This window comes from Dacryopinax primogenitus, assembly GCF_000292625.1.
Source record: "Dacryopinax primogenitus strain DJM-731 SS1 chromosome Unknown DACRYscaffold_19, whole genome shotgun sequence".
Taxonomy (NCBI): domain Eukaryota; kingdom Fungi; phylum Basidiomycota; class Dacrymycetes; order Dacrymycetales; family Dacrymycetaceae; genus Dacryopinax; species Dacryopinax primogenitus.
The window spans coordinates 134,316-156,569 of record NW_024467216.1 but is presented as its reverse complement, the minus strand read 5'-3'; the positions used below and the strand labels follow the sequence as shown (position 1 = coordinate 156,569).

Genomic DNA, 22,254 nt, shown 5'->3' with positions numbered 1-22,254 from the left:
CCTCTAGCCTGCGGGATGCAACCGTCGCGGATAGTTTCGGGATGTTCACGTCGTCCAGAAATCCCGTTTCTATTTATATGGCAAGCATCCTTTCAACCAGCCTCAACCAGGAATCATCGCTCGGCATCTGGCTCCTGGCTCCACATATATACCAGGAGTTGTCGTATTATGTGCTCTCCGCTGCTTAACGACATCTCCCTCCGCTCTTTGCACTCAATATGGCCCCCTCCACTGTAGTGGGTACTGCCTACATGACATTCTTTGGCGGCCTTAGTGCATGGGGATTATACGGTGCATCTCATCCCTCGTCAAAGGCTTCATATCTAATTCGGATGGACTAGGACTCTATTTCGGTCTTTTCAACGTATCGATGTATATTCTTTGTTTTCGATCCACCCATAGGAGACGGAACATTTTCCTCATCACGGCAACTATTGCAATATTTCTTTTTTCAACAATTGACATCATCATTGAGAGCAATTCGCTCCTTATTGGCTTCTTCGACACTACAACGGCGTTGCAACGGGATCAACACTTTGCTGGCGGTGGGGACTGGACATACGCATTCCAGGACGCCGCTCAGCTAACGAACATGCTTGTGGCTGACGTCGTACTAGTATGTTGGATGATCAATGGAATTTTTCTCGGTTGTCAATTAACAGGAATCCAGTTGTACAGGGTGTGGGCCGTCTGGGGTCGACGCCGCAGCATAATTGCTTTCAACACGCTTCTGTGGCTTGCAACGCTCGGCAAGTCAAGCTCCCGTACCAGCCGATCATTCGCTGATTATCTTCTAGCTTGTAGCATTCGAGTGATCCAGTTAGAAGCGTATGTGGTAGAAAGTGTTACCCACGCGGCTGCGCTCTACGTCCTGAACAACTGGGCGATTGCTACTCAAGCGCTTACATTCTCGCAAAACGTTATCGCGACTTGTCTTATTGCCCTCCGACTATGGGCATTGGACCATAGGGCAACAACCATGCAACGAGGGAAGCTGATGCCCATCGTCCTAATCGTGGTGGAATCTGGTGCCATTTACACATCCCTGCTGTTGGCAAACATCGTGGTCAGCTCTTTGCTGAACTGGGCGGTGCTTTTTGTGACACAACTGGTGAGCAACATTCACAATATCTTTCTCTTCATATAATAAGCTATTTCTTTGCTACCAGATCTCCCCAATAATCGTGAGCCGGCGTAAGTCATGTAATGGGTCTCACTCAAACTTCTTGTTCTAGGGCATTACATTCTCTCTTATCACCGTCCGAGTCGGTCTAGGTCTAGCATCAGAAGGAACCCCAGCGGCATCAGCTGGTGAATCCATGAGTTCTGGCTTTGTTGATGTTACATTCGGCGATCCCACCGATAATACAGAAAGAGGGAGACCCAGAGACGATGCCGCCTCAGCTGACGAGGAGGGCATTAGTCCAGAGACGCGGCAAAACTCGGAGAAGTCGTGGAAGGCACAATAACCTCCGATGCTGCTGTGTGGCTCTTGTATAAAATCGTTTGTATCAACCTGGGAATATGTAGTTCGTTGTCTCCCAATGCTCTCACGTTATCCCACGTTATCGCCGACATATCTGGTAGACGCGCAGCTGACTAAGCGGAAGAAGGTTGACTGGACCCTGGCCGTCTTCCTGTGCTTGTGAACTTCTTTGATCAAGGGGTGCCCGAGCCGTCAAGAATGAGACTGCTGCGATTCTGGGACCACGTCTTCCTTCCTGTCTTTCTCCGTCTCTCTTGGACACGGAAAAAGCACCATGGCTTTCCGCCCAGCTGACTTTGTCCTGGTCTTTGCTGCACTTCTAACCATCTTCTTGCTGAACTGTTACCGGAGGTTCACTGCGGCGATCAATGTTGGTCCCGACGCGCTTTTCTGACTATGAGCGGTTTGGCTCATCCTGACTTAGGCATTCGCGCCATTACCCGTATACAAGAGCATGTTTACCCCGTTTTGGATGCCTGCAATGGTTCTTCCGACGGCGCCATCATGGAATCCTTCGGACACCCACTTCTACTGGCTAGAAAGAGGCGCTTGTAAGTATTTGTTCATTACACGGGTAACTTGGGGTTGAGAACAAACCTCAGTGTACAAGAATAATCCTCATAGAACGTTTGCCTTTGTGGGATTCTTCAATAAGGGAAAGACGATCGCATCCATCGATCCAGAAGTCTTGAATCAAGTTGCCTTTTCCAAGGGCGCCTGGGATAGAGTTCCTATTGTTGCTCTGGCCCAAAAGTAAGCAGCGTCAATCAATCATGTTGCGATACTCTAAATGATCAAATTCGACAGTTTTCCACGCGAATGCTACAATGTTGGATCAGGTCGGATGGACACAGGTTACATGAGGCATAAGCGTATCATAGCTCCAGTGTTCACTGAGGATCTGTGCGTCTCCTGATGGCACAATCGTGGGGTGAACATGCCCATAACTTACACAGATATCACCGAGTATGGAAAGAAACAATTCTCGTGTACGATGCGATACGTGAAGCCGGCAATTGGGAGAAACAAAACACCATAGTCCTGCCGGATCTTATCAACGAGGTCACTTCTTTTGTACGTCTGTCTCTCTTCAGTTTTATCGTTCAGTTTCTAATGCGTCTCCAAAGATCACCCTCGCTGTGATTGCTAAAGTTGGCTTCGATGTCGACGTGCATACGAAGGAAGCTGAAGATGCAGACGAAACGATGTCATTGCACCGTGCGTTTGACGTCCTTTCCCGCAACTTCATCATGAAAGGAGTGCTCCCTCAATGGTTGTTCTCCCTTCCAATTAAGAGGTACACGTCTCCCGATTCATCTCTTCATCCGATCCTAACCCGTGATATAGTCTCCAGAACATCCAGAAGGCAAGCGATATAATCACTACGACGATGCGAAACAAGTTTTCCGCACGTCGTGCAGCATCTAAACGGCAGGTGAACAGAGCAGAAGAAAAGGACATCTTTGGCCGCTTACTCGCTGCATCCGATGCGGAAACGCCATCGCAGGCCCTCACTGACGATGAGATACTCTCAAATACTTTCCTTATGCTCCTTGCGGGGCACGAGACGGGCAGCAAAGGTCTCAGTATCACCCTCGGACTGTTGGCTTGTCATCCCGAGGAGCAGGATAGCTTATACAAATTGGTGCAGGAGGTCATTCCCCACGATCGTGTCCCGGCCTTTGAAGACTTTGACGCGCTGGTCCCATTGCGGAACGCACTCATGGAGGCATTGCGATTGTACCGTGCGTTTTAGCTTGTTTTCCATGATTGTTTCCGGTTACGCTAACACAATGTAGCGGTGGCCTCTCTGCTTTTCCGCCAAGCAACAGAAGATACAACACTGAATATACCCGGTTTACCGCACCCGCTGGCAATAGAAAAAGGTACCATCTTCACTGGCGACTATATTTCGGCTGGTGCGTTGACGTATCTTTATCCGGATGTTACATGAGTGAACGCATTTCACAGGCTGGGATGATTCCCTCTGGCCCTCTCCGTATTCGTATCTTCCCTCCCGGTGGACCAATGGCCCTTTGTCCGCGGACACGATGCAATTTGGGCTTGGGATCCACACCTGTCTCGGTCGGCGATTCGCGCTTTACGAGTCCGTATGCTTCCTTGCCATGTTCCTCAAGGAATGGCAGGTCTTTCCTGGAGAGATGAGACCAGGGGAAACGCTTCAAGGATGGCGGAAACGAGTATTGGAAGATAACGTGCAGCTCGCTGTGACCTTGGGTCCTTCTTCTGTACCGGTTAGGCTGGAAAGACGACGCCCGTAATACATTGTGCTAAGTGCACAACCGGAATTTCCCCTCCAAACATACGGTCGTTGGCAAAAGGACTAGATTGCATCCAGGAATACACTTGAGATGGGGTTGAATTAATGGACTGATATGTTCTACCTGTGCACTTCTTTGACCGCAGCTTCGCAGTTTATATCCTTGAGTAGAGAGTGCTGTTAGGATATTGGAAAGTAATATGTAGATGCGTAACAACAGAAGGGGGTGGCAAGTCAGGAAAGTGAAGAGTGACGTCAAGGGGGTGCCGTACCAACGCGACAACTCTCCGGCATCTCTCTCCTCCTCGACCTCCCTCAATCCTCTCTCGCTGCCCTCTCCGTCCAGCACGACGACGATGGCGACGCCTCCTTCCTTCACGTCGACCTCCGCCTCGCTTTCAGTCGACAGCTCCTACCTCGCCCGCACCCGCGCCCTCCAATGCTCCCAAATCGCATCCCTCGTCCTCCCCCCGCTGTACATAGTCACAGCTCTCTATCGGCGCAAGCCACTCACGGTATCCCGTTTCCTGAGAGCGGAATGGGCGGGAGCGGCAGGGGCGGCGCTCCTTGGCGGGGGGTGGGAACTGTGGAGGTTGAGAGGGCTGAGCTCGCTCGAGGTTGGCCAGAGCGCCTGGGCAGTGGGACATGATGTGCGTCTCCTTCCTGACGCTCTACCTTATTCTATCCTGCATAATGCATGTCATCTTATGCACACACCATTCTAGGCTACCCGCCTGAGAGCGCAAGACTACTCTTTCATTGGTGCCTTCCTCGGCTCACTCACGACATCCGCCATCCTCTGGAAACGCGCCCCTCGCATCCACCTCATCCTGGGCGGCGCCGTCCTGGGCGAAGGGCTGGGATACGCGTCGCACTTGTATCAGATGTGGGCGATGCCTGGCGTGAGGAGCTGGACGAGAGAGGCTGAGAGGGCGGAGAAGAAGGCGGCGCAGATCTCTGGCGTGACGGTTTTGGAGCCCGAGAAGGCGGCAGAGGCAGAGCAGACAGTCAAGCCTGTGGAAGGCAAGTAGAGATGCTGGTCATGAAAATGAAACGGACTAGAGCGGAAATGTGCGCCTTTTGTTAATGATCAGTTATGCCTAATTGTACATTATGTGCTTATTGTCCTCTGAACTTCCGAGTCTGCCCTTTTCACCCTTCTCGACGATCGCTGCCTCCCCGACCACCACCGACGACGAAGAGCCAACCCTCGGACACCGTTGCGATCAAAATAACCTCTGCAGCTCTGGAACATAGACCATTCCCTTTGCCAAGCTGGCCGTCCAAAGGCAATTGACGGCCAGAGTTATCCACAGGCCCAGTCCTCCAACGCGTCTTCCTCACTTGTCCGCAAGACTCGCGCTCATCCCGCTACATACCTCCATCTTGCTATTCTCGCTGCTCCCCAAACTCTGAATGCCAAAAATCTGCATACGCAAGCTCTCCTCTCCGCGGGAAACGTCCTCCGTCTCCTCCCCAGACGCGTCCGCCTCGACATCGACGTCCTGGATCGTAGACACGTGCAGGGCGGTAGTCATCACCGTGTCATCGCTCTGGTGTGTAGGGACGTCGTACGTCAAGCCCAGGCCGACGCGGACGATGATGAGTGAGAAAGTCACGCCCTGGGAAGATCAGTCGTGTCATGGATGGCGTGAAGTACGCATACGCACAACGATAGGAGTGACCTGTGTGCGGGTTAGCTCGTGCCCGAAGGCGGATACGCCCGGCTCACCAGTTGGCTAGTCGCCAGCAGCCCAGGGAGGTTAAACATCGCACTAGTGGCGATCTCCACTACCCAGAGCCCCGTATACAGCGCTCCCGACTCGACGACGATCCACAGGACAGGGGTAAGGCTTGCCAGCTTGGACGTCGTCGAAAAGCGGTCTGCAGCCCAGAGCCGAACGGCGATAAAGAACGTCGAGAAGAAGTTTTGGGCAAGCGTGAGGCTCTCCACGACCATCGTCCAGTTCTCGAGGGGATGCTGGGAGGGGATGAACACTGCCTGTGGGGGAGGAAGAGGATCCCCCGTGGATTCGGCAGCGATCACTATGCCCAGGTCGAGGTAGAGCATGTAGATCGTTGTGCCTAATGTTGCTAGCCAGAGAGCGATGCTGGGGAGGATGACGAGCCACCTCCGGTCATATACGGCCCAGAATCGCCATATCTATCATATGCAGCGTGAGCCGCCCTCGTTGAAGAAAAAGAGCTGCCTACCAGGACAGCATCAGCGATAAGCATCGTCACCGTCTCCAGAACGATCGCGGCTCCGTACACCGGCGGCCCGGTAGACGTGATGACCTCCCACGAAGCCTGGGCGATCGGGGTTTCGATTACGAGGATGTAGAGCCTGACAGTGAGGAGGATGACCTGGGCTGTGGTGAGGATGAATATGGCAATGGACGCGCTGATGAGGGGCCAGTTCCTAGCGCCTGCTTTTTTGAAGAAGAGAACATAGAGAGAGACGAAAAATAGGCAGGTGTAGAATCCTGTAACGGCAGTTAGTAGGCTGCAATACAGTTCATGGTCAGGTGTAGACACACCCCAGAGAGCCCAAGCGGTGACGTTGCCGACGAGGAGGAGGCCGAGGGGAGGAAGGTCCATGTCAGTTGTTGACGTTCAATCTCAGTACGTGGTCTCTTTAGTACCCAGCCAGACAGCGCTTATCGCATATGTGTTCGAGGAGGTGTTGTTGAGAAGAGAAAATATGATAGACGCCGAAGAGCACATGATATGTGATTATCAATGCTTCTTGCCTTCTTTGTGGGCTGATGGCTTTATTCGGCGTGGTTCTGTGCTTCTATTTTGATGATGGTTGAAAATTCGTTCTTGCTGCGGGAGGCACTGTTGGTAAGATATCATCTCCAGAGCAATTGATATCGGAAAATGACAGACCGACCTATTAATGATAGGGCTGTTCGAGGCACTGTTTACAAATAGTCATCCAGAGAGCAACTGATAATTCCAAAATAAACAGACCAACATCTAACAATGAAGATATCCCATCTATACATCGCCTATGACTGTCCCTCCAATTCCCTCCCAAACGAGGAATGCAACTCCCCAAGGTCCCACTCTGCCCAACGTCGGCAACACTCTCCAATACCATCTTCCCCTCTGCTCAATCATCGACCTCCTCGGCGCTCTAAAGAACCACAACACGCCCTTGTCCCTCAGTCCCATCATTCCCACCTCGAGCAACGTCTTCTCTCCAGCATGGGCCTTGCTCAACACCCACAGAGCACGCATGGCATCCCAAGGTCTAGCAGCCAACTCATACACCAACCCCCCAAGGACGCCGCCTCCAACAAGCGCAAGCCCATGTGCAGCCCTCGCCAGGACCGGCCGGCGCCCATTCCTACTCTCATACCCCTCCGGCGTCAGCTCCCTAGCCAAGTAGTTCGCCCCCCGCCGGCTAACGTCAAACAGCGCAAAGAACCCCGTGAAGCCAGTCACGTCCTTTGCGCACCCCCAGCGCCAGCCCGTCCAGCCCCGCCCGGCCATATGCCGCCATTCCCACAGCCATTGTTTCGCTTCCCTGGCTTCGGTGAGTGTTGGTGGTGGGTACTGGCTCGTCGGGTGCGGGGCGCTGGCTTGTACTGGGTTGCGAGCGGTTGACGCCGGCGGAGGGGGGGAGAGGTGGAACGCTTCACCCCACGCTTGGCGCCAGCTCTTGTCCCCCGCTAAATAGCGCGCAACGTTGTCCAGAGGCGCACCTACCAGTCCGTGCGCAGCGCCCGCTCCCGCTCCTGCGAGCGCAGCGACGGCAGTACTGTGTTCCTTGAGCTGAGGGCGGGAGGAGAGCACCGAGTGGGCAAACGTGTAGGAGGAGAAGAGGACTGTGCCCATGGTGGTGTTGACAAAGATTGGGGGGAGGAAATGATGTAGGAAGATATGCCACTATGACACCAGCTGATGAGTAGGTATATGCGCATATTGAAGAGGACGTACTCCTTGTGTGCGAAAGATGTTCACCACGAACCTGGGGGAGAAGTCTGTTCCCTGCTGCTCCGCTAAGCCGCGTAACGTCGTCCACGGGCTCACTGACTCTCATTAGCGGACGTCCTTCCTTCACTAGGAGAAAGACGCACTTTTCTGCGGTCTGAACAACCGGACTGGCCTGGAGAGGTATAGCGCTGCAACACGAGTCGCGGTGCGCGCCATCGCCCCTCCCAGTCCATGGCCTGAGACGGCACTGGCGACGTGACCGATTCTGGTGGACTCGCTCTTCGCTGGCTTCGGATTGCTCGGTGTGAGGGAGGAGACATCTCCCGACATTCAGCCAGAAGGAAAGAAAGAGGGACGACGACGACGACGACGACGACGAAGGAACATAGAACAAGGAGATGCACGTGGCACGCTATACAGCCGACCGGCCGCGCCGCTGTCGGCCCGCGATGTTGGCGGTCACGACTCCGAGCCACTTACTGTACTGTTATGACACGACGACGACGGCAAGAACGTCTCGCCAACCGTTTTGTGAATAGAAAGTATGCCATTGATAACATCATACATCACGCCTCAGGTGGTGGTACCTCCGGCCCCGAAGCAGCAGCAGACATCGCCGCCTGACTAGCAGCCGTAGCCGCCAACCTCGTCCTCTTCCTCTCCGCTTCCTGTTCTTTCTCCCTCTCGATCTCTGCAACGATTGCCTCGATCTGTGCCAGGTCCAAGCTGCTGATCTTGTTAAACCCCTCCATGACGCTTATCTCGATGTTCTTCGCTCCTGTCTGGACGACTTCTAGCAGACTTTTGATGGTCAGCTTGATAGTCTCGTCACGGCTCATGTCGTCCTTATGATTCTTCTCTAGGAACTCCCGCACAGTCTTGCTCGATCGGCCAATTGCGTTCGCCTTCCAAGCGCTGTAGATACCAGAAGGCTCAGTCATGTACAGCTTGGGCTGCGCGCCCTGAGGGTCGAATCCGACGATAAGCGTGGAGATACCAAACGGGCGCACACCGCCCGACTGTGTGTAACGCTGCAGGCTGCGTTAGCCCGAACACCACGCAGAGCAAGGAAACGCGGACGCACCTGCTGTATACCCGCGATGTGCCGCGTGATATACTCGATACTGACGGGGTCTTCCACCGTCAGCCTATGGCTCTGACACTCTATCCTCGCTTTGTCGATCAGGACTCTCCCGTCTGCTGTCAGCCCTGCCAGGCGGTCAACACCTAGCTATCATCGGAGCGGAGAAATGGCCAACCGGCAAAAGCGAGGCAGACATGGTCGTCCAGCATGACGACTTTGCGCACTGTACGCGGGTCTTGCAGTTGGAGCACCGACTTCTTCTCCACGCCGAGGACGACGACGTCTTTCCCTCTTACGCCGACCTGTCGACGAGGATGTAAGTCTGGTAAAACGGATAAAGTGGAGAAGGAGACGCACGGCACATGTACCCTTGCGCACGGCTTCGGCGGCGTATTCTACCTGCTCTGGGTGAGTGTATGCGCACAGACTGATGACGCGTCCTTACCTGGAACAAGTGTCCATCGGGGGAGAAGACGGTGAGCGCTGCCCAAGCCCGTTAGCATCATCTACCTCATCGTTCAATACTGCTCACCTCTGTCATAAGATCTAGACATTTTGTAGAGTGAAGAGGAGGAGAACGATGTGCAAGGGTAGATGTATGCGCTTACGACGTCCCTTAAGGCGCGATGAACAGACGACGCGTAACACATCTAAAACGGAAACAGAAGCATGTTCAAATTGACTCAGCCTCCGCTTCATATGACGCCCTGAACCAGTTTCATTCATGCAATTCTTTATCCACCATATCTTCTATAGCACATGCAGACATTATGAAAGTGTCAGTGAGGTGACTGCTCCTCTATATGAAACCATGCCCGACACGACGATCACAAAGTCTTCAAAGCTATCAAACCTCCGATGAGCACAATCAAACCCATCCTCGCAGGCACTCACGATCATGTCCCCAATTCTATTCTCCCTATCAGCGCATTCCCAAACCTCAACCATGGCACGCACCTTAAGCGACCTAGTGCTCTTCGTATCTGCCAGCTCTTGTGCACTCTTGCTCTCCTTTAGCTTCTCTTCTTGCGCTAGGTGGCGCTTGCAGTAGGACACGACCTTGCGCATATGGGCGATATCGTCCTATTCCGACATCTCATCAGCGCCACAGAACACAAGAGAGCAGACACATTTCAGATAGAGTGGTAGACAGCCCGTACCTCGGTATACTTTTCTACAGTCTTAGAAGGGTTCCGCTTAAGGATATCGACGATCTTACGCCCACTACACGCGCATAGTATACTCAGCATCAGCTTCTAACGACAAACACAGGCGCACCTCTCATGCCCCACCGTCTCCCCTGACTCGTCAGCCCTCCACCCCGCACCCGTAGCCGACTCAGTGTGGAGCCATTCCTCCAGTTCGGACGCGGACATGTTGACGTATTCTATCTGCTGTCTCAGCTCGCTTTATGGATCTGCGGAAAGAGGCGTACGGTTAAACTCGGCGATCACTTCCTGTTCCGATTTCATGTTGCTCGTCGAAAGGGGTTAGGAGCTGGGCGGGCTATATGAGCCTGAAGTTGAAGGCAGAGGGAAGGAAAGCGAGGAAGCACAAGCGAACGGGGCGCTGTTTGTGATCTACTTATTATACCCCATGAGATCTCCGGGCAGGAATGGAGATCGTGTAGCCTTCTGGAGGTCGTAGTACTACGTCATCGAACGGCCTGTCTCGATCGACTTTGGTCAGCCACTCCCTTGTCTCGGGATCATAGACATCAAGTTCTGCTGAATGAATACTATGTTCGTATCAAGATTCCAAGTCCCTCTATAGGATAAACATAGGAAGTTCGGATTTGAAGAATAAAGATTGTTCAGAGTCAACGCACAGCAGAAGAAAGCCTGCTCTTTACCTCTTTACTGGATTGCATTCTGTTCCCTTCAGCGTGGTTTAAAACGAACAGACGGTTACATTATTTCTAATAAGCAGGCAAGATCGATTATAGGACTATTTCGTGGTACATCAAAGGGCAGGTTATGGGGTACGAAAGATGGAATACGACAGAAGTCTAGATTATTGATACGTTCATGTGAGTATAGAGCAGCTCTGTGAGATCTGAAGAACTGCGGAAGGGAAATAGGCAGGGAGGAACGACAGCGCCCTTCACTCAGGGCGTCATGTAGAAGTTCATCTTGTCTCTGTCGTCGGACATAAGCCTGCCATACTCGAGGAAAAGTCGATACTGTCCCATAGCATCAGCCAGAGCCATCAGACGGTGTACAAACGACCAACGCACGATATACGCCGTCATATCCTCTCTCCTCCAGTACCTGCCCGCCCAGTCCTTCCCAGCACCCGCGATCTCCTGCGCGAGCTCGTCGTGCTCTCCCTCGCCCCCGTTCGCCACGTCTCCCCTGAAAAAGCTGAGCACGTCGTACAGGTCAGAAAGGTCGAGCTGCACGGGTACGTAGTGCAACCAGGGCTGGATACGCTCGCCGTACCATTCTTCGAAAGCCGTGGTTTTGAGCACCAGGGCGCCTGTGGCTAGGAGGTGACGGAAAGACGGAGAGCAGGATTGATCGTCGATCTGCACATGAGTGTATCAGCCGACTGGCCTGTAAGACGAGTTCAAGAACACTTACATCAAGCATATACTTATACTGGTTATTGCGTTCCAGCAGCGCCCATTCAGTGGGGATCTCCAGCGCAGTGGTGTTGTACGCGGGCGGCTTTTTAGTGCTTGTCATGTTCTGGTCGCTAGTCGTGTTCGCTTGTATAGCGAGTGCCTCCGTCTCGTTAACATACACGACCTTGCCATGGACGACTTTAGCGAGCACTCTCCAATCGTCCTTCTTTCCCTTCTTCGTCTCCTCCACCACCGTAGGTACTTCAAGCTTCTGGACCTCCCAACCGGGAAACGGCCCATCTACCATCTCCCGCTCAAGCCAGCTCGAGAGTCTCTTCACAGGCTCGCCGACCACCTCGCTCGGGTGAGAGGGGAGGAGCACCTGATCCTTCTTCGGTACCGGGGGTGCAGCCGCAAGCCCAGTGCGGAGAGATGACGGATCGAGGGTAGCGGCGCGCTTGATCTTGTGATTATGCCCTTTAGAGGATTTGGACTTGGAGGCAACAGAGGCGAGGACTTCTCCTGACGGCCGGCCACGCCAGATCAGGCGTGATTCTTTTTTCCGTTTCCAGGGCACGTCCTTCGGCGCAGAATACACCCAGTGGCTGCCGTCAGGTACCAGGATATCTCCGTGTACCTGGGAGGCCTTGCAGGTGCTGAAGAGGGGCGTGTGTGGGTCGTTCTGGGACATGTTGGCGTGGGCGGTACGGTTAAGGAAGGGAGAGTGAGCAATAAGTGAAGGGTTGGAACAGGGGGAAGAGGCGAGCAGTGGGGAGTAGACGAATGATTTGGGCTTGGGTTGATTCTCAGGATTTCCGGTATGTAGCTCTGCGGTGGCAGGGCAAGCCTCAGGCCAGGACGTATCGGTAGAGAAAGATGTCGCATAGCGGCCCGTCAAACGCATGACTGTTTTCGTCAGCACGGCTCGTTCAAGGAATGGTAAATTGACTCACATCGTTCGCTTTTGATCGCCTTCCTCCTCTCCTCCTCCCATTCCTGACTCACAACCACCTTAGGCTCTCTCTGCGCTGTGAAGACGGCTTCCCAGCTTCCCGCATCTCCCATGAGGTCAACCTCTACGCTCCCCACACCGATACCCTGCATACTAGCCTCCCACTCTTCCTTGTCCACATACCCTGGATCGGGCATCCAGCTCTCCCCATCTCCCGTCAGAAGATCTAGCGCAGACTCGGCCTGTTCTTTGGCAAGCGGCGAAGGTGCGCGCGCAATCTGGAGCGTCGAATGGAGACGTGAAGAGGAGAGTGTGAACGTGCTGTTGTTGTCTGAGGCAGACTGGGGGGAAATAGAGAGAAGCTGGCGGAGCTCGCGCGGAGAGTACGCGTAGTACGGTGCGAGATCGGCAAGGATCTGGTCGTACTCGTCCGGAAGCTGAACATTATGACGCTCGACGTATGCCCACCTTGAGTACATCAGCACCTGATACCAAACATACGAAGGAGGGGCTTACCACTTGTCGAAACCCCTCGGAGGCCACCTACCATATCTCCGCTGGTACTCCTTCGCTGCCTGGGCTAGCGTCTTGCTTGCCCTTGAGGTCTTCTCCTCCCATTCCCTCTGTGCGCGTTCGATAAGCTCATAGATGGGGTGCCGGCCTTGGGGATTGACAACCACGAGTCCGCTTGGCAGGTACGTGTGAGGTTCGAGGGGACCGCGTGCGCCTAGCCCACTCGGGTTGGCATCGAGAGGTATCGGGAGAACGGGGATGCGCGAGGGCTGATAATGGCTCTTTGGAGGTGAAGGGGGAGTGGTAAGAATGCGGAAGAAGAGGAGGAGTATACCAGCGCTGATGAGGAGCGTTCGCGCGAGCCGTGTGCGTCGCCAGAAGGAGAGGAGTGCGTAATAAGTTTGGAGATAGAATGCGGGGATGCGTGTACGTGTGCTCGAGTGCGAGCGGGAGCGGGAGTGGTACGAGCGTGGGTAATGTCGGCTCCCGCGAGGGGAGAAGAAAGCGATCGCTGGTGGTCTTGGAGATAGCATCCCTGTTGAGAGTTCCGGGAAGGGCTGGGGTGCACGCGGTCGATCAGAAAACGCGTTGTTGAGGGATAGGGACAGAGAGATCGACGTGAAAGGTATGGTGAGAGCCAGCGTGTCCTTCGGTCTGTAAAGGTGGTAATGCGCACGCCTCCGTGGTGGTGCAGAAGGAGAAGAGGAGGGAGTGACAATGCCTAACTCAAGTCGTGGGCTGCCCAGGCCGACGCGCCGTGCGCCGCTCCGTGGATCCATCTCGTTCCTATAGCCCCTTCGGATGCTGACGCCGTGGTTAGTGTCCAGGCCTCTCAATAGAGCTTGCCAAGTTTGGATGTGAACACGGTGGAATGTGCCTTCGACCGGCGCGTCGGTACAATGAAAGCGAAGAATGCCGTCTTGGCGCGTGGGTAGAGATAAGACTAGCGCGTTTCTGCCAGTCTTATCGAGTGGGCTGATCGATGATGGTCGTCCAGATCTTGATTTAAATACCAGCAGATGGGTTGCAGCAGAGAGGTGCAGCAAAGTCAAGGACCAGCAGTGAGTCGGATGCGAATCGGTCTAACTTTGTGCGCTCTAAGCACCAGTTTGACCTCAGCCGCCGGCGGAGTTCAACGGTTCCCATTCCCATGTACCTCAGCCTCGGCATCCCTTCGGCCAAGTGTACCTCAAAAGTACGTGAAAGTGACGAGAGCTGAGAGTTGGATGCCGGCATTGAACCTTGACTTGAGCAAACAGTGCGCAGTAGAGTTGATATGTCCCTGCTGACGGGCGCTTACTGTGTCTAGTGCCCCTTGCACGTGACCAAAGTTGCAGGAAAGTCTCACGACTCTCTGCTTCTCAGCAAGATGCTGAGTAAAGCTCAATCTCAAATTCGGAGAAACCGGGAAGCAGAGTCAAATCCCTAGACGACATCCCACTCGCCGCGACAGCCTTTTCAGGCACCTAAAAATACCTCGCGCCCCATGTATGATTCATGATTTCCCGGAACGATGGATATGTCAGACAGCCCAGCTTCGTCCAAGCTCGCACACGTACTAGATCTTCGCTGGATCTCAACGTGTCAAGATTGGTATCGTACACATGGTACACATGGACTGCGGGTATTAACAATGCAAGTATGCTATAAATCACGAGTTGCCATTTTGTCTGCTCCAATGAGCTCAATCACGCTACGCCGGGGCAGGTCCATGCCCGTGGTCAGGAGTGTGATGTACCGGCTGTGGGACTGGCGGCGGCGGGGGGATGAGTTCCTCTAAGAAGCTCGGAAGGAAGCGATCCATGCGCTGCTGAGTGGTGACCCACAGCTGCTGAGCATGGGCGTTTTGTTGTTCCCAAGGTGGGACCAGAACGTTGGAAGCGTGCAGGACTAGGACGACATTCTTCAGGGATTCCGGGACAGCTTCGTACTACAGAAGACAACATGATTGGTCAGTGTATCACAAATCAGAGACGGAAGAAATCTCACCAATTGATCGTGCTTCCCGCTGTTCATGAATTTGTCCAGGTAGTCTAGCACATCCACCCACAGCTTGTCGATTGAGTGTCCCTCTTCGTGCAGCTTGATGCTATAGTGGAGGAACGTCTTGCAGAGCAACCCCGCAGCGCGCATGCGCGTCTCCGACATCCCGTGCGGGTCACGAAGGTAGACCTGGGGTTTGAGCAGCTCCTTCGTCAGCGGGAAAACGGCTTTCTCGAAGAGGGTTGCAGTGTCTGGAAGTGTGTCGGACATTTGAGGTAAAAGTAGGAGTCGTTGCAGGTGCCCGATCGCGGTGTGTCGTACATCTCGGCTCGTATTCAGCGCCTGGTTCTGTAGTGCTGTGAGCAGCGGCAGCCACAACGTCTCCCAGACTTCGCTCTCCGGCACAGGTTCGTCTCCTGGGCCATGGTGAACCAGTTGAGGGACAAACTTCTTCATATCGAACATTAGTTCGATTGCCCGGGTCCCTCTTGGGACTGCCGCATCTAAGGCAGCACCCTCGGCCGCAGATAGTCGTCGAAGGTGTTGTTGTCTTCCCGCCACTGCTTGGCCAGCCGCATTGGTGAAATCTTGCAGTGTGACCAGGAGAACTCCGTAGTTGTCTATCGTGACAACGTCGTCTTGCTCGTTAGTGACAATGCTTTCAACCGTATCGAAGGCGATCCTGGCAGCGTCTGCGTGGATGACAAGGGGCCGAAGGAGGGAAAGCACTACACGCCACTCGGTCTGCGAACGAATAACTGATCGATGCTCACGGATGACTTTGTCTAGGCCGATCATGAGCTGTTCTCCGACGGCAACTTTGACTACGGGCGTCAATGCTCCCAGCAAGTCGAAAGCCACATAGAGTTGGTCGTGGAGTTTTGGCTAACATCTGTCAGGACAATACACAGGAGAGTTATGAAGCACACACCTCTTCTGCTACAACATTGCATAATTTGAGCAATGCAACAACAGTACGCTCTACCAAGAGGATGCTGAACTTGTCCGAGTGGGAGAGAATCACGGAGATGTACTCAAACACGATCTCCCATGTTTCGCTAATCTGCTGGCGGGTCTTCAATACGATGCTGACCATGATTTCCAGGAAGAATAATGACGTCGGGTCATACGGCAGCTGACTCTGCCTGCTCGGTGTCTTCGTGTTGAGCTTATCGATGGTGGTGCGATCAGCGGTCGTTCGAATGGCGCGAAGCACAGCAAGCAATGGGTCATCGGAAAGTTTCCTTTGTCCAGTTAGTTAGATTTCTCTTAGGATCTATAGTTGACGTACATGATAGCTGCATACACCTTCTCCATATTGCACGTATCCAGTGTATCGACAGCGGACATGGTGTTCTCGACATCTTCCTGAGTGGGTTGCGAGGCCACGGTTTCAGACGAAGCCCCGTAGGGGGTGAGCAAGTAGGCAGACAATGTCGACAGCAACCCCCCTTCGTTGCTTCGATGCTCTTCTTCTGCAGGAGGGGACGACCCTTTCAAAGGAATCACAGTGTCACCCGAAAGAAAGTCTTCCATTTCAAGCAGAGCCCGAGGAAGTGAAGACGCGAGAAACAAGCTCTTCAGAATCTCGAATATCTATGCTCGAGGTTGGAATGACGTGCGACAATGTAGATCATCCACATACCTGGACCCAATTCTCTCTCAACAAGTCGACGTGTGATGACAGCAGAGAAAAGATGACAACAGCAGCCAACTGACCCTTGAAATTCTTTCCAAACTGAATAGATAGGGGCGACACCGTGACCTTGACATCATCAACCTGAACCAAGGGATAGTTGCCGCCATTGCTCTTTGGCTCCTCACCCTCTCGCGTATTTTCGGTCTTGATCAACCCCGTGGCATCTGCTAGAAGAGAAACGATGTAATCGAAGACTTTTGGCTTGTCAAACTTTGCTGCCAGAGAAGTAAGGTGGCGGAGCGATGCAATTAGACGCTGAACTAGGTTGTCGTCCTCCACGGTGATGAAGGCATGTACGACGGCACCAACTACCGGCTTCCACGAGGCCGAGAAAAGGTGATCGTCGAATGCTTTTGAATTGGTCGTCATGAGAGGACCTCTGTTCTTCGATCGAATCATGAGCTCTCTCCATGCGTAGTCGAAACCAACTTGTCCGATGTGCTCTTCAGGCATGATAATCTCCTGCTTTTTGATGCTGTCATAGATGTTGGAGATGAATTCTGGGGTGAAGTTTTCGCCTTCATTTACTCCGCGTAGATTACGACCATACTCCTCAAGGGTCATACGTTTCTTGCTGTTCTGAGGGTTGTGCAGATCCGTATTCAGCATGATCACTGAGTACGCAAGCACAAATGCAGCATCGTCGCTCTTGATTTCAGCTGAGCGCATGAGATTAGCTTCAAGTATTTGCACCCTTCGATGAATACGTACTCTTTCCCTTAGCTCGATATTCCTTTGCGAACGCCTCAGTAACCCGCGAGATTGGCTGCGCCTCTCCAGGGAGACGGAAAGTCTCCAGTATGTCGCGCAAGGCCTCTGATATGACTTTCTGGCCAAACAGTAGGTACAAATGTGCACAATCAGGTTCTGCAAGCTCACCCCTTCGTACGCAAATAGGCCCAAGAACGCCTGTAATATCTCCTCGTTCCCTAGTGCACCGAGATACTCACCCAGCACCCGTTTATCCAGCCTTTGACACGTCTTTAAGAATTTCGCGAGACTGAGAGGCTTCGGTTCGCTAGGGTCTGTGTAGATGAATCCGTTTTCTTCAAAGAATGCGAGCCCTAGCTTGGGCTTCTGGTTGAACAGTGTTGAACCGGCTCTGAGCTGGCGCTTGCGAGATTGGGCTTCCAGCAGATCCGAGGGTGCGGTGTAGGTGTCAGGCCAGGGCTGGGCCTCTCCCTCGCTCCTTCCGTTCAAACCTGCAACGTACCCAAGCAGGATGTCCGTGCACATCTCCCTTCCCTCCGAGCCCTCGACCTCTCCTCGTGTGATTTCCGTGCATAGGAAGGTGATCAGTTTCTCGAACATGTCCTCGCTGCCGGCGTCGCAATCGCAATTCACGAAGACTTCCACAAAGTAGCTGGGACTATTGGCGAGTTGTGCAAGGGCTGAGAGGAGCAAGAGGCGAGTGTCGCCTTTTGCAAGCCAGCCAGGGGGACGGACTTGTGCAGCCGGTGCAGGGGAGGACGAGCGTGAATTCTGATCTGGTGACTGCGTGAGGTTCGCTTGCCCTTGCTGTGGCGGCGGAGGCTGTAGCCGGTCCAAACAGTGTGTGAGGAACAGCTCGCGCTGGTATGCACCGGTCTGCGAGCCGTGAAATATCTCCAAAAGAGCGGAGACGGCCTTGAGCGCCAGAGTTTGTACACCGGGGTGATCGCTCCTGACTAGCCAGAAGAGATTCCGACATCCGTTGTCCAGCAGGGGGGTGAGAAGAGCGGGGAATGCTGATATATGCGGGGAAGAGAGAAGCAGAGTGTGGAAGAGAGACAACGTCACGAGAGTTCGGTTGGGCGGTGATGGTGGATGCGGGGAAAGCAAAGAGATCAGTGCAACGATTAGTGACTGATGCGTGATGAGGCTGTATGGCGTGTTGGGTGTAGCGCCCGTCGGTGTCGAAGCGCGTGGTTTCACCTCCGGTACCTCCTCACTGCCATTCGTCGACGGTTCCTCCAGCCCGGCGCTCGCCGCATCCACTTTCTCCAATGGTGTGTCCGTGTTGGCCACCATGGCAATATCGTCCATGCTTCCCGAGCCGGAGAGGCTCATCGCCTCACCTCCTACGGTGACAGCAGGCGCAGCAACACCAGATGCGAGCTTGAACTCTGCTTCTTCCCGCTCGAGCTCCTGCTCCTCGACTTCCGGGTCCATGCTAGCGAGCTTGACGAAGACAAGCCGGATCAGACGGTGCATTGTATATTCTGCTGCCCGTCTGAGCATCTCTGCGTAATCACATATGCATCAGCTATTCCGTCGCTCTTGAGCATATATGCAGCTGGATGACGCACCAGTGAACTTCGTTCTGTAGCACATGCTGAGGACACACTCGAGCAGCTCGCATGCCTCAGGGTTCCCAAGCTTGCTCCCAATATCATTCGAAAACACTTCATAGATCAGGTCCAGCTGTTTTAGCATTAGGAGCTCGTCTGTCGTAGTGTCGCTCGGTTCAAACCGGAGCTTTGCAAGTGCGGTGGACAGGGTGGTGAGCGCCTGAGGAAGCGAAGCGGTACTCGGACCCATGAGAGGTGACTTCAGTATGTTGTGAAGGGATGTCATAGTTGCGAGCGTGATAGTTGATGGGCAGGAAGAGGCGTTCAACACGGCCAGGAAGGGTGCTAGGATCTGCGGGAGAGGCATCTCCATGACGTCTTTCATCACTCTTTCAGCGTTCTATCATCGATGCAAGCTATTTGAACGTACCATCCGCATCCTTGACCTCCTTCCTCAACTTTCCAAATGCCGTGAACAGTGCAACTTCGTGTGGGATCCTGTAGCCTCTGCCCGACCGGTGGTCGCGCTCGAACCGTTGTGCTCTCGCATAAGCCGCCCAACGTGAGTTCTTGCGCATCGCGCTGATCACGCTAGTGATCTCACTTTGTAGAACATGCTCTGCAGATATCTGAACAGCGCTGGACACCATGGCCGATATGCTGGTGTGGGAGGGTTGAGCCAGAGAGTGGGTGTCACTCGAGAGTGGGTGTCACTCGAGAGTGGGTGTCACTCGACGTGACCGTCGACGTGGAGATGCGCGAACTTGCAACAGACCCGATTTCGGACTTCCCCTGTCAGGGTTCATCTCTTCGGTGCACGTGAACCCTAAAAGTTGTTGCTCGGCTGTTCTGCAACCTCTTTCTAACGTCTACCTTTCGCAAGTCCCACATATGAGCTCCTGAATAGAATGAACTGTCGACTTGCAGATACTCGAATAGCCAAATGACCGCCTCTTCAAGTTCATTGGTTTCGTCACTGCGAACACCATATGCGTATATAGTCAACTGTAGATCTGGGCCAGCAAGGGTGCTTGTCCGTCATCAAGGCTCTGGTCTGAATGTGAACCGCGAACTTAGCCCTGCCTACAGCAGCAGTACTCTGGGAACAACATTAACCAGACATGTGGGCTTTATTTCTGACAATAACTCCTGCGTCTTCCGTGGTCCTGGCGATTCTAGTTCTGCCATTATTGAGGGATGCGCGCCCATCTTCCGTCTCCTCATTGTCAGTTTCTCACAAGAATGGGCTGGCCGAAACACGATCTCGTCTTCTACATCTCAGCGCTACGCCCGATTCCATCACGAACGGCGAATAATACATGAAACGTCATCTGGATCTCTTTGCAAGGCTATAGCTATATTGGCAACCCGTTTCTATCGTACATAAACATCCTCACCAGCGCATCAGTGCCCACCCTGCCAACAGTGCCCCTGTAGCAGGCATCATAGCCCTAACGGCATTAAACGCGCCCCAAGCGCTCAGCAGCTTCCCAACTTCCTGGGTCGCGACCTTGGCCTCCTTCTCCTCCTTCGACAAGGCATCTTTCGCCGCGTAAGCCTGCAGCTTCTTGTTCGTTGAAAGCATGACGATCAATGTGTAGGGGATAGTGGACGCCGTCACTACCCCTGCGAGGGCATATACTCTCCCTTGCGAGCTGGAGAGCCCGCCAAGGGAGTAGGAGAGGTACCCAAAGAGACTCCCCAGGACGAGTCCGAAAGGAGGCGCGCTGAGCTTGCCTCGGTCGTAGAAGTCCTCCCACTGTTTAGCGGCGATGAGCGGCGGGGCGAGCGCAATATGCGGGATCGCAACGGAGAAAGTTGTTATATACCCTGTGCGGATGAGATTGGTTTTGTATGCCGAAATGAGCGGGACAAAACGTACCGGACAGCCAGGCAGCGCCAGCGAAGACGACGACTTGCAAGATGGGGATGAAATCAGTCATGATGCTCGTTATGATCGTTGTTTTGGTTTGGGATAGGTGTTCAGTATAGCGCTGAATCAGGTTTTGGTATCTGGCTCGGGTTCGTTGGAGATCAACCTACTTGGATGATGTCCCTTTATATGTGGGAACATCGGGGATTGCCTCGCCGACATTGTCGAATGGGAACGCTTCTACTCCGGCGCAGTTCCGACCTTATATACTCCTCAACGACGGAATAGACACTCAGAGTAAACAACCATCAAGGTCGAACACCGTCTGTTTTCTCATCCAATCTGATACATTACAGTTCGAAGATAATCGCAACACATAATACGACAGCTGAATGAACTCCCCACTCAGAACTATAACAACTCCACCGCTGCAGCGCCGCCTATCAACGCGCCCAGAGTGAGCCCCACGCTCCTAACGGCATTCAACCATCCCCACTTGCTAATCAACCTATCCACCTCCTCCCGTTTCCTCTTCTCGTCCTTCTCTCCCACTCTCCCACCCTCCTTCGGCTCAGGCTCAGCAGCCAGAGCCAAGAGCTCCGAGTTCGTAGGGAGCATCGCCATCAGTATCCAGGGCATATTTGCCGCTGCGCACAAGCCAGCCACGGCCAGCGTCACACCCTTCGGCGAGCGCTCGAGAACCCCGTTCGCCCATGCGGCATAAGCGAACAGGGAGAGGAAGACGAGGCCCATCGGAGGCCCGAGGCGAGAACCGCGGTCGTACACTCCTGCCCATTGGCGTGTGGCGAGGCGCGGACCGGAGAGAGGTAGGATGGGAACGGTGAGGAATGTGATGGAGGACGTGAAGCCTGTGGGGAGTTAGTGGTCGGTACGGTGATCTCGGGAGGTGGAGGGGACGGACCCGCGAGGTAGGCGCTACCTGAGACGGCGAGCACGGTTATGAGCTTGTTGAACGTGTCGTTGGAGGACATTTTCGTTTGACAGTCTGTCGGTGTAATGAACAACGTGCCCGATAGAGAAGACGTTTATATGGTTCGACAATAGGTACGAGTCATCAGCGGCTCGAGCCAGCCGCAGCATCTTTTTCTCTTACATCAGCTGCATTCTAATCCGCAACTCTAATGGAAAGATGACTTGGATTGTTCTCCATGGTAACTGTGACTGTTGCATACTGTTGACTCACAAAGGCGGCGGCGGTCTGCCGAAGTGCAGGGATGTTGGAGCCATCGATATCTCCCATCTCCATCTATGAGTTTTACAGTCCTGCAGCAGAGGGACAATCCATCAATAAACTCGAATCAATACAACCACTTCCCATCTTCCGCAGTGACAAAACCTTTCAAGCCGGGACGCGTCCTCTCTTCTTCCTCCAAGAAGTCTCAATCGATATCAACGCACAACATTCTATGCCCGCGGACGAATAGCTCGACTTCAGCCATCGAAGGAGAAACAGAGCTGCGCCGGTGCAGGATCGGTTGTGTTGTGTCATACAAGGATGACGGTGCCGGCGAGGTAGCGCCGGTCGTTGGAGGGATATAATACGCGCATCCGGGCTTGGTTCATCTTCAGCAAATCATCAAA

At 53.6% G+C, this 22,254-nt stretch overlaps 10 protein-coding genes across 10 annotated transcripts; 2 read left to right on the top strand and 8 right to left on the bottom strand.

The window, feature by feature from the left end:
- Positions 1 to 212: 212 nt before the first annotated feature.
- Positions 213 to 1,469, top strand: DACRYDRAFT_118648 (uncharacterized protein; the record flags this gene model as incomplete). The annotated part of the gene is made up of 5 exons (XM_040770633.1): positions 213 to 291; positions 342 to 616; positions 671 to 1,111; positions 1,170 to 1,184; positions 1,236 to 1,469. The coding sequence occupies exons 1-5, from the start codon at positions 219 to 221 to the stop codon at positions 1,467 to 1,469; spliced, it is 1,038 nt and encodes a 345-aa protein (XP_040625250.1). The 5' UTR covers positions 213 to 218.
- Positions 1,470 to 1,711: 242 nt separating this feature from the next.
- DACRYDRAFT_24406 (cytochrome P450) lies at positions 1,712 to 3,800 on the top strand. Its single transcript, XM_040773675.1, has 9 exons — positions 1,712 to 1,856; positions 1,911 to 2,037; positions 2,089 to 2,239; positions 2,294 to 2,389; positions 2,443 to 2,560; positions 2,614 to 2,783; positions 2,834 to 3,231; positions 3,286 to 3,405; positions 3,458 to 3,800. Exons 2-9 carry the CDS (start codon positions 1,968 to 1,970, stop codon positions 3,766 to 3,768), a joined length of 1,434 nt encoding a protein of 477 aa, XP_040625249.1. The 5' UTR covers positions 1,712 to 1,856; positions 1,911 to 1,967; the 3' UTR covers positions 3,769 to 3,800.
- A 305-nt stretch (positions 3,801 to 4,105) lies between these two features.
- On the bottom strand, positions 4,106 to 6,368 carry DACRYDRAFT_118646 (uncharacterized protein; the record flags this gene model as incomplete). The annotated part of the gene is made up of 6 exons (XM_040770632.1): positions 4,106 to 4,417; positions 4,493 to 5,389; positions 5,438 to 5,452; positions 5,500 to 5,931; positions 5,982 to 6,253; positions 6,308 to 6,368. The coding sequence occupies 5 exons, from the start codon at positions 6,366 to 6,368 to the stop codon at positions 5,108 to 5,110; spliced, it is 1,062 nt and encodes a 353-aa protein (XP_040625248.1). The 3' UTR covers positions 4,106 to 4,417; positions 4,493 to 5,107.
- A 402-nt stretch (positions 6,369 to 6,770) lies between these two features.
- On the bottom strand, positions 6,771 to 8,042 carry DACRYDRAFT_118645 (uncharacterized protein; the record flags this gene model as incomplete). The annotated part of the gene is made up of 3 exons (XM_040770631.1): positions 6,771 to 7,664; positions 7,716 to 7,807; positions 7,856 to 8,042. The coding sequence occupies 3 exons, from the start codon at positions 8,040 to 8,042 to the stop codon at positions 6,771 to 6,773; spliced, it is 1,173 nt and encodes a 390-aa protein (XP_040625247.1).
- A 217-nt stretch (positions 8,043 to 8,259) lies between these two features.
- Positions 8,260 to 9,382, bottom strand: DACRYDRAFT_24403 (N-terminal nucleophile aminohydrolase). Its single transcript, XM_040773674.1, has 6 exons — positions 9,329 to 9,382; positions 9,242 to 9,279; positions 9,154 to 9,195; positions 8,972 to 9,098; positions 8,797 to 8,921; positions 8,260 to 8,743 (listed from the first exon to the last, which is right to left on the bottom strand). Exons 1-6 carry the CDS (start codon positions 9,348 to 9,350, stop codon positions 8,279 to 8,281), a joined length of 819 nt encoding a protein of 272 aa, XP_040625246.1. The 5' UTR covers positions 9,351 to 9,382; the 3' UTR covers positions 8,260 to 8,278.
- A 241-nt stretch (positions 9,383 to 9,623) lies between these two features.
- DACRYDRAFT_110789 (uncharacterized protein) lies at positions 9,624 to 10,268 on the bottom strand (the record flags this gene model as incomplete). The annotated part of the gene is made up of 6 exons (XM_040769124.1): positions 9,624 to 9,640; positions 9,691 to 9,706; positions 9,754 to 9,879; positions 9,957 to 10,020; positions 10,075 to 10,183; positions 10,232 to 10,268. 6 exons carry the CDS (start codon positions 10,266 to 10,268, stop codon positions 9,624 to 9,626), a joined length of 369 nt encoding a protein of 122 aa, XP_040625245.1.
- A 635-nt stretch (positions 10,269 to 10,903) lies between these two features.
- DACRYDRAFT_110788 (uncharacterized protein) lies at positions 10,904 to 13,606 on the bottom strand (the record flags this gene model as incomplete). Its single annotated transcript, XM_040769123.1, has 5 exons — positions 10,904 to 10,978; positions 11,033 to 11,323; positions 11,379 to 12,268; positions 12,316 to 12,782; positions 12,831 to 13,606. The coding sequence occupies 5 exons, from the start codon at positions 13,604 to 13,606 to the stop codon at positions 10,904 to 10,906; spliced, it is 2,499 nt and encodes an 832-aa protein (XP_040625244.1).
- Positions 13,607 to 14,422: 816 nt separating this feature from the next.
- DACRYDRAFT_118643 (Sec7-domain-containing protein) lies at positions 14,423 to 19,441 on the bottom strand. The gene is made up of 9 exons (XM_040770630.1): positions 19,210 to 19,441; positions 18,798 to 19,157; positions 17,389 to 18,731; positions 17,221 to 17,338; positions 16,456 to 17,168; positions 16,102 to 16,406; positions 15,742 to 16,054; positions 14,817 to 15,695; positions 14,423 to 14,757 (listed from the first exon to the last, which is right to left on the bottom strand). Exons 1-9 carry the CDS (start codon positions 19,427 to 19,429, stop codon positions 14,521 to 14,523), a joined length of 4,488 nt encoding a protein of 1,495 aa, XP_040625243.1. The 5' UTR covers positions 19,430 to 19,441; the 3' UTR covers positions 14,423 to 14,520.
- Positions 19,442 to 20,172: 731 nt separating this feature from the next.
- DACRYDRAFT_110786 (DUF1772-domain-containing protein) lies at positions 20,173 to 20,722 on the bottom strand (the record flags this gene model as incomplete). Its single annotated transcript, XM_040769122.1, has 2 exons — positions 20,173 to 20,609; positions 20,662 to 20,722. 2 exons carry the CDS (start codon positions 20,720 to 20,722, stop codon positions 20,173 to 20,175), a joined length of 498 nt encoding a protein of 165 aa, XP_040625242.1.
- Positions 20,723 to 20,973: 251 nt separating this feature from the next.
- Positions 20,974 to 21,644, bottom strand: DACRYDRAFT_118642 (uncharacterized protein; the record flags this gene model as incomplete). The annotated part of the gene is made up of 2 exons (XM_040770629.1): positions 20,974 to 21,521; positions 21,575 to 21,644. 2 exons carry the CDS (start codon positions 21,642 to 21,644, stop codon positions 21,064 to 21,066), a joined length of 528 nt encoding a protein of 175 aa, XP_040625241.1. The 3' UTR covers positions 20,974 to 21,063.
- Between the last annotated feature and the right edge of the window lie 610 nt (positions 21,645 to 22,254).